The 8,999-nt window shown below is 41.2% G+C and overlaps 2 protein-coding genes across 6 annotated transcripts; one reads left to right on the plus strand and one right to left on the minus strand.

Annotated features, from left to right (window-relative positions):
* Positions 1-34: 34 nt before the first annotated feature.
* On the plus strand, positions 35-5,069 carry LOC5520290 (collagen alpha-1(XIV) chain). 4 transcript variants are annotated; one of them, XM_001640177.3, is made up of 5 exons: positions 35-112; positions 1,739-1,800; positions 3,165-3,518; positions 3,827-3,889; positions 4,215-5,069. In XM_001640177.3, exons 2-5 carry the CDS (start codon positions 1,740-1,742, stop codon positions 4,484-4,486), a joined length of 750 nt encoding a protein of 249 aa, XP_001640227.3. In that variant the 5' UTR covers positions 35-112; position 1,739; the 3' UTR covers positions 4,487-5,069. The 4 variants fall into 4 exon arrangements, with proteins under 4 accessions (XP_001640227.3, XP_048579884.1, XP_048579881.1 ...); XM_048723927.1 differs by lacking the exon at positions 35-112 and adding an exon at positions 462-616; XM_048723924.1 differs by lacking the exon at positions 35-112 and adding an exon at positions 661-806.
* A 105-nt stretch (positions 5,070-5,174) lies between these two features.
* On the minus strand, positions 5,175-8,803 carry LOC116603707. 2 transcript variants are annotated; one of them, XM_032365304.2, is made up of 2 exons: positions 8,671-8,803; positions 5,175-6,975 (listed from the first exon to the last, which is right to left on the minus strand). In XM_032365304.2, the coding sequence occupies exons 1-2, from the start codon at positions 8,740-8,742 to the stop codon at positions 5,311-5,313; spliced, it is 1,737 nt and encodes a 578-aa protein (XP_032221195.2). In that variant the 5' UTR covers positions 8,743-8,803; the 3' UTR covers positions 5,175-5,310. The 2 variants fall into 2 exon arrangements, with proteins under 2 accessions (XP_032221195.2, XP_032221196.2); XM_032365305.2 differs by lacking the exon at positions 8,671-8,803 and adding an exon at positions 8,572-8,665.
* Positions 8,804-8,999: the final 196 nt, after the last annotated feature.

Here is an 8,999-nt window from a genome sequence, read left to right on the forward strand (position 1 = left end):
GGGCGTCGCATCACTGCAGGTGTTTCGATAATTTGTCACTCAACAATCATAGCTTTTCAAGTGGTGTCACTTCTTGACTGGCTTTGAAGGTTGCATTCACGTATGTGTTCACGTAAGTCAAAGTTAAAAATACCATTTACATAAGTGTGGCTACGAGCGGGACGTACCTTAATCAATCGTGCATATATAAGAAACACAAAAGATCTCATAGAAAAATAACCTTCTATAAATGTTTAGGTTATTGCATTAGGAGAGAGGCTCCAGTAAAAGTTGTTATGACGCACTTATTCACGCAATTTCTGTTTTTTTCTCTCAGTTCCAATGAATCAAAATATAGTAGAAAACAACACTCGTATTGATATAAAGGAAACCATGTTTGGTAGAAAGTATCATTGATGCTACTGGATGTTTGGATAAAAGCAAAGCGCCGAATAGTATTTTGATTATCCATCTGCCTGCGTTAGACCCGGAGTTAAAGGTCAATGATGTTTTCCTATACACCCGTGCGTTAACCTGTCGTCCAAGACCTTTTTCAGTTTTTGATGATCCCTTTGTCTTGGACCAAAAGGGCTTGAGGAGCATCACAAACGGGAAGAAAGTTTGGCACGACAACAAGGTATACAGACATGTGGGATGATGGCGACAGGAAAAAAAGGATATATCTTTTTAAAAAGTCCTTTTGATGACTTTTGTTTAAGCATTCAAGCGTTTACCTTATGTCGAATTTTTCTGTCGCGAATCAAAATAACTTTTACTATACTTAAAAAAAAACTATTCCCGCGTTCTGCATTTCTATTTGAGTTCAGGTATACATATTATTATCATCACATAGCATTTATAAACAGTCCTACGTTAGCAACGGCGGATCCAGGTGTGGTGTGAAGGTGATTGGTACAGTATACTAAGGACGAGACAGTCGTATGCTTAGATAACTTTTTTTTATAATATTCATATTTAAATACCTTTTGTAAAATTCTAGTTCCATCTTTGGTTTGACTTATCAAGTAGGCACGAGCTTGCACAAAGCTTCAATACTCTTGAGAGAGCAAAATAGAGCGAAACCTTATCATCTCGTTGTTTGGAACCTTATAAAGAGGGATCTTTGGCATTTGTTAGGAACGAAATGAGTAGACGCATACTTTAATACTTATTTGTGTATCAACAAATAAGTCAACAAAGATGTAAAATACAAACTGTATATTCCAAATACTTGCAGGGTGCTATCATAACAAGCCTGATAATGTCTCTTTGACATTTATTCTTGCTGGTATTCAACAAAAATAACACAACATTGATAACTGTATAGAGTATAAAAACCGACACTGACGGAGTTATAACTCGGCCTAGCTTTTGATGCTTTTGATGCCTTTGACTTATGCCAAGAGTTTGGTAAGTGCGCTCTTAGTTTTCTATCTGTTGAAGGTTGCCGGCACCGCTAAGGCCGTTAGTGGTGAAGTCTTGATTATCAACCTGCGTCTCGGTCGCGACTAACATTGACTCCCGATCCTCGTAACCTCAGTTAATCGAACTCTCGCTTGCTTCAAGATTATTTTTGCTTTTATCCTGTTTTTTTTTTATCATATGACTAAAGTAGCATTATTCTTACAATATTGACCAGTAACTCGAGTACCTCGAGTAGTTTTCCTCCTTGCCATTGTTTATGTTACCACTATACTTTTCATTACCTCTTCTTATCCAGGGATACTCGTGTCTCTTCAAGCTTTTACTTATCTTTTAGAATGAGGACCACGATGTCAATACTTGCTGTTAGTATCCTTGTTCTGGCTAGCATCGGACATGGTAACTATCACCTGATTTTTATGCAGGGGCGGTGAAATGGTCCCGAAAGTGGGGGGTGATGTTTGGAAGGATTGTGATTTCGAAGGGAGTGGGAGGTTCGACATAGGTTAAAGATAAACATGATAGAAGCAATTTATTTGAAATAGGTGTGCACTGATTATTGTAATAATACGTGTAATCAAGAGAGCATAAGATAAGAGAGGAACACATTGGTGTTACCCGCGCGCCATGTCGATTCCGAATCTGGGTATTTTTAGTAACCACCACCCCACCACTGCGCGTGAGGATTTTTACTCACCCTACCCCCGCGCTTTGGCATTTACATCTTGTTGTTTGCCACTGTTTTGTGACTTGGAACCGCAAAAAAAACCCACCCTATTTGCAAAAATACCATCGAAAATCTCATTCTAGCATCAAGGATACGGGCAGTTGCGGTATATTAAGGGGATGTAGTACTTCGAGGATTGCAAGATTTCGAAAACGTTTAAAAAAAAGAGACTTCATTCAAAATCAGGAGCGGAAAACCTCGTGCTTAAAATACCGCTTCCGCTCTCACTTGCTGCTTCTTCGTGGTTTTTCAACATTCGTTATCTTCCTAATGGTCAAACGAATATTTGAAAGATAGTAATTAGATATGTTATTGATTTTTGTGAATATTCCGGTGAATTGAGAAGGAATCCAAGAAAATACATTTCTTAAAACCATCCTTGTAGCGGGGGAATGCATTTTTGTGATGATCAAAGCCAGCAAGCTGAAGTATCTGAGCTTTTCTAATAGTGAGAAAATAAATAGGGAGATATTACTGTACTTCTTTGATGTTGTTTCTAGACATTCCTATAACTATTAAGTATATTATACAAGCTGGAGTCGGGATTTGAATCAAACGCGGTATCACAGCCATTTTATCGCTCGTCGGTGTTTTCTTTCTTCTTGACTTGACTTCGCCGCTCAGACAAACAAAACAGTCAAACTATTCAGGGATTTAGCTCTCTGTGAGTATATTTGCCAATCTTATAATGGTTTTCTTCTTCCGAGTTATTTTACATGATCTTTTTTCATTCCTATCGAGTTGGCAAAACAACAACACGCAACCGGCTGGGGAGTAGGACAAAATAAAAGGAGAAAATCCTCACGCGCAGTGGTGGGGTGGTGGTTACTAAAAATAGCCAGAATCGGAATCGACATGGCGCGCGGGTAATACCAAAGTGTCCCTCTCTTTTCTTATGCTCTCTTGGTGTATAGCATTGTGCTTTAAAAAAATCCGCAACAGAGGGTTTGTACTGTACACGAATTCCTTATTTTGATCATTTATAGAGCCACTAAGCAAACCTTAGAAAGAGATATTTATTTCTTATGTACTCTAGTTCATAGTACCAGCATTCAACGAGAGACTTGTAGCAAAAAGATAGATCTCGCCATCGTCCTTGACGCGTCGGCTAGCGTGGGGGAACGCAATTATAAACTCTACAAGCAGTTCGCCAACAAACTCATCAGCCGTTTTACCCTGGCGCAGGGAAAGACAAGAATTGCCGTCAGCTATTTCTCCGCCTATTATCATCAGGTGACAGCCCTGAATGACGTCATACCTAAGGCTGAATTGAGGCAAAAGGTGTTAGAGTTACCTTACGAGGCCTCGTTCACAAAGATAAATTTAGCCATCAAAACATTAGCAGCTGAAGTATTCACTACACGGAATGGAGCAAGGCTCTCTGAACCAGGTAAGGCAACACATTCTAAGTCTTTCTAAACCAGGTAAGGCAACGCATTACTAAGGCTTTCCGAACCAGGTTAGGAAATTATGGGTTCTCCAGACCAGAAAAGGACGGTGCTGCCCTCTCTGTCCTAGACAAGGTATATATTTAAAGCCTCTCTATCCTGAAAAGGGTGAGGATTATATATATATTTTTTTCACATGGTTTGTCAAATAGATTGTCCTCAAGCCTTTTCATAACGAGAATTATAAGGTCCGGATGATTTCTAGTTTGACCAAATGACCAAATTAACATGACCCCTCTGTGTCCATCAGCACCTCCGAAAGGCACACTTGAAGATGACGACGATGACGATGATATCCTTAAACGAAAGCCAGGTAACAATTTGGATACAGCTCGGAAAACAGCATACTAGTAGCCAAACAAAAACAGTACAAATTGTTCTTCACTAGAGGTGAGGGGGTAGGGTTGGGGTGAGAGGGGGTCAACCTGACAAAACGTATCAATCCTTGGACAAATATTGGGAAGGAGGGAAGAGTATTACCCCTCTATGCTATTCCAATCTTAGCTGATTGGGGTGGAAAAAATGACTCAGCTTGACAGCTTATGATAAAGGGAAAATTTACAGTGTCCGGGAAAGTGAAAGGGTCCTAGCTAGATGTAGACATGCTTCTACATCAACCCTTCGTCTTCTTTTCCCAGGTGCCAAGCTCGTGACTGTATTTCTCACCGATTCATTCAGCAGTTCTGGCTTGGAGGCGATGGAGTACAGAGCGGGTATATTAAGGGAAAAGGGTATTGAGATATTTGTTGTTGGCGTACCGGGAGAGGACTACCTTGGCGGGATGGCCGTATTGGCAAGCAGTCCAATAAACAAGCATAGCTATGTCATCAGCCAGGACGCGAAGGCAAACGAGATCATGATGAATAAACTCGTCAAACGGATTTGCAAAGTGTCGAGAAGTGCAGTTTAAAATTAAAAACTCCCAGTATGTTATATTATGAATGCTATGATAAAATGATGACAAGCACATAGACAGAATCCGCCAAGGGAATGGGAGCGCCGGTTTAAATGTTATATGCAAAAGCATCTTTGATATGGTGATTTATTCGAAAAAAGGAATGTGTAGTTACAGAAAATATCCATACCTCCCCTCCCCTATCTGGAATTTCCAACCCCCTGGAAAAAAAAAATACGGTTACTGTTAAGGAAAAAGGGCATTTTACCCCCACCCCCTGGAATTTCCAATCTCCTCAATGGAGGGGGGGGGGGGGGCGTATGGATATTTTCTGGAACTATACACAATACCGCAATAACTTTTCTAAATCACCTTATGACCTCCGTCATTCAAAATCTCTGAAGCGTTTCCTTTGACCAGCACTCAAATGCTTTCAAATGACATCATGACGCTGACAAATAAAAAAGAATCCAAATGTAATTCTGCCCGCTTGAATGATGGAAGCCAAAAAGCGGAGAGTAAGAAGAATATTGAGAATTGTTATGAAAATCTGATCTATGTACACCTTGCTTCTGGAATAACTCCGACATTATTCGCACAGTCTTAGTTGTGCTAGCGTGCTGTTCATAATCTGGCGCCGGGACAAAAGATTATCTCCGCCGAGCTTGTTTCAACACCCTTACTATACACTAGGGAACACATCTGGCAATATTGTCTTTATTTTATCATAACCGTCGATAAAACACGCACTAGAATAACATGAACACAAAGCTAAAAAAAAATATCATTTTTTTTTCTTTATAACTTTCTTTATATCTTATCTATCTATATAATTTTTTTCATTTACGACTTTTTTTACGACCTACTTTTGAATTTCTCCTCCCCTTACTACCTTTTCCTGACTTAGATTTCGCATTCGGGTCAGAAGAATTTTCCATATTAGATTTGAGATTATCGGCATTCCCAGTAAGCTTCGTGATATTAGCGTTAGCACTGTTACTATCGTCGTTTTTATTTATCTCGCATTGTTTACAGTTCTCTTTTGTATGTCCAATTGCTCCCTCCTCGCATTTGTTCCCCTGCTCGGTCACGTGACCCTCATTCTCGCATTTGTTCCTCGGCTCGGTCACGTGACCTTCATTCTCGCATTTGTTCCCCGGCTCGGTCACGTGACCCTCATTCTCGCATTTGTTCCCCGGCTCGATCACGTGACTCTCTGGGACGGTACCATCTTGTTGTTCTCCATAAAGCGCCTGCTGCTCAGGTGCCACCGCTGACCAGTTGTCTTTGGGTCCCATTATAGCCAAAGTCAAAGTCTCCCTGAAACTCGACTCGTTCAGATCCTTTTCCTTTTGTTCTAGTTCCTGTTTCTTGTTCTTCTCCGCCTTCGCCCTTCTCTCGGCGCTATTCCTTCGTAACATATCAGCACTGTGTTGTCTAGGGTTGTTATGTAGATTGTACCCCACGGCTCTTATCAAAAATTTAGGTTGCTCCTTTTTAGGGTTTTTCGTGCGTGATAAAGGCCTCGGAACCTCACGTATGGTCGATCGAATTTTCGGTTTATTCGTCAGTCCAGAGTCTTTATAGTTGCAATAAAACCCGTTGGTATGCTCGTTATGTGTGTGCGCCATCTCTGTCAGCCCACCGCTTGCTACAGGCACGAGGGCGCGACTGTTTTTCCATTGCATAGGTGTCATCGCTCTTGAATTTGGCCTCGTGTATGGGGCCCTACTAAACTCGTCATAGTCTGCACCATGCGGCTCGATATCAATAGCGTCTCCTCTTAGCTCAAGGGGATGCACGATAGACTCCTTCTTGAGGCCCACAGTCTTTGGTGGCAGCGGCATTGCATTGACATGCGCGTTGACCGCCTCTACTGAGCCCGTACTGTCAGTTGTGCCTTGAGTCTTGTTCACTGGTCGAGGGGTTGTCGGAGCTGTCAGATTACCTGGCTCAAATTCCCCGTTTCTTGTCATGAATTCTCTATCCCGGCAGCTTCCTCTAGCCGATGTCGGAGCACTTACACACGTCCGTGGGTCTTCTGCCGTGACGCCTCCAAATTCAACTTGCGATTTGCTGCTTATCTGCGGTTTCTGAATGGGCTTTTTAGGCGAAGACTTTTTGTGTTTTACTTTAGCCTGGGACATTGTATTATTATTGTTATTATTCGAGTTTATCGCTTCTGCTTTGAAGGGAGGGATAACGTCTTTTTGTTGAACCCTTTTCACAGGGTCAGCATACATGATTTTCTTGGTGATGGCTGACTCCCCCTGGGTGGGGGCGGAGTAAAACGTATTTTTCTCAAGATGGCGGAGTATCTTGGATGGAAAGCTTCCCGGGTAAACAATAGGGGGAGGCTCGTCGGAAAAGATTCGATCTTCGAGTGGGATATCCGTGCTGCCACTGACCAGGGATATTGGAGGTAGCAGGCTCATGACCCTATCCCGTCTAGTCTGCATACCAAATCTGGACATCTTGAACGCGGACGATGGACCGGGGTCGCGCTAGAATAAAAGATACACACGAGATTGGTGTTGTTACTTTGTAGTTGTAGGGCGTGTATTTAAGATTTCCCGAGGGAAGAATCTCACATTCGGCACAACTGCGCCCATCCAGCTCAATATCACAAGAATAATAATAAACAATTAATTTAAGTGTTATGGGGGGGAGGGGGGCTACAAATGCATTATTTAGGGGGTAGTTTTCTCTTATGTAAACGCGTGTCTAGATACAGAGGGAGGAGTATATAAACGCTATAGATTTCTAAAGAGTGCTCTTGAGCAATTCGAAGATAGTAAGGGCATTTTCTAAAACTGGTCACATTAAAAATCGTTGAATCACTTACATTTTTGCCTAGTCAGTTAACTTTTGTTGTCGCTTAGCACAAAATATGTCATACGCACGTGCGAGTTCTCTGATACAAATCTGGCCACCCCCGAAAAAACAAAAAGGTATTTTTTTATGCCTTTGCCATTATGTTTTGTTTGAAGTATCTCCATGGGACGTTTATTTTTGACTACATACCAGAGTGATCGAGCTGATGCTTTATAGTTTTTTCTACAAATAGCACGTCTATTGAGAACCGAAAGTGGACCTACGGCCGTTGTGGGGGGGGGCGTTCGCACCCCCCCTGGTTACGGGCCTGGGGTTCGGCTTCATATTGACGATACACCATGCGTTTGGTGGGTGCGTACACCGAACGAAATAACCACTTGAAATGTCATTCTAATCGGACCATTTGAGATTCGAAGGGGGGGGGGGGGGGGTGGGGGTCGGACTGTATCTTCATTTTTTTTAACATGGCAGATGTTTTCGGGTGATCGAAGAGTTATGCGTCATATTTTTTTTCTTTAGATACTTTATTTCACTTAAGGTTGTGTGGTACTTGTGTTTTATAGATGCAAGTATAGAATTTATTTTTAAGATCCCGCTCCCCTCATAGGTTACAATGATTAACGAATTTAACGTTGTTAAATGACGTCAACGCCGTCTTCTAGTAAATTCTGATACCTGCAATCGAAGAAATACCGGCCCTAGAAAAAACATATCGTGAGCGATCCCATTTCGAAAAAAAAGTTTGAAAAACAATAAATAAGAAATTTCTGGACTTGACTTGACTAGAAACTTAACAATATGACGTTAGTACATACTTTATCACTCGCAATTTACTGTTAATGCGTTTATTAGTTGGTTAAACTGTGGTTTTTATATTTGCTTATCACGTCTAGCGATGTGTCCGATCGACTGGAGCATCCGTTGCCAATGGTGACGACTTGGTTTCATAGCACTCTTTGATCATTTGATTTCAATGATGACACTAAGCAAGACAAACAATTTGAAAAAGATTTTCAAGTTTTACGGGGTTTCGGAGGCTGTTATTAAAGTTGCATACTTTTTTACAGTTCCATAAAAGCGTATCAAATCCATCAAATAGAACTAAAGTTATTCACAAACACAACTCTATAGTGTCTAGGAGCGAATAGCTCACAAAATTGATTTGACGCAAAGTGGTTTCATCTTAAAGTAGAAACACAATTCATCCCTTAGCCTAGACACCTATAAAACGAGTGTAAGAGAGCTATGTTAACCAAGTTTCTTACCTTAACACATGGTTTGTGAGTTCTGTGAGGCAACTCTGATTGCTAATCAAAATTTATGGAGTCTAATTCCTCGCACAATACAACGACATAATGGCTCACCTGTACTGGCCGACAACTCCCCCGGGAACCCCAGGCATTGTACAGTCTATTCATCGGTGGATTTATAGTCATGTTAACGGCAAACAGCAAATAACGTCTGAGTTATTAGTCGCAGTGATGGGGTGAGAGCGGTTAGCTCGCATGAGTGAGACTATCTTGGAACAGGGGTCAGAGAGCATAAATACTGTATATGCCATGGTTTCATGTTACCGCTACTAAGAAACACTCACCACACAAATAAAAAGTATATTTAAAAAATCGTGCTTGTTATATCAAAACTTGATTTTACTATACCCACAAACTAAAAAAAATAAACGCAAAGATTTCGA

Source organism: Nematostella vectensis, chromosome 1 (genome assembly GCF_932526225.1).
Source record: "Nematostella vectensis chromosome 1, jaNemVect1.1, whole genome shotgun sequence".
Taxonomy (NCBI): Eukaryota; Metazoa; Cnidaria; class Anthozoa; order Actiniaria; family Edwardsiidae; genus Nematostella; species Nematostella vectensis.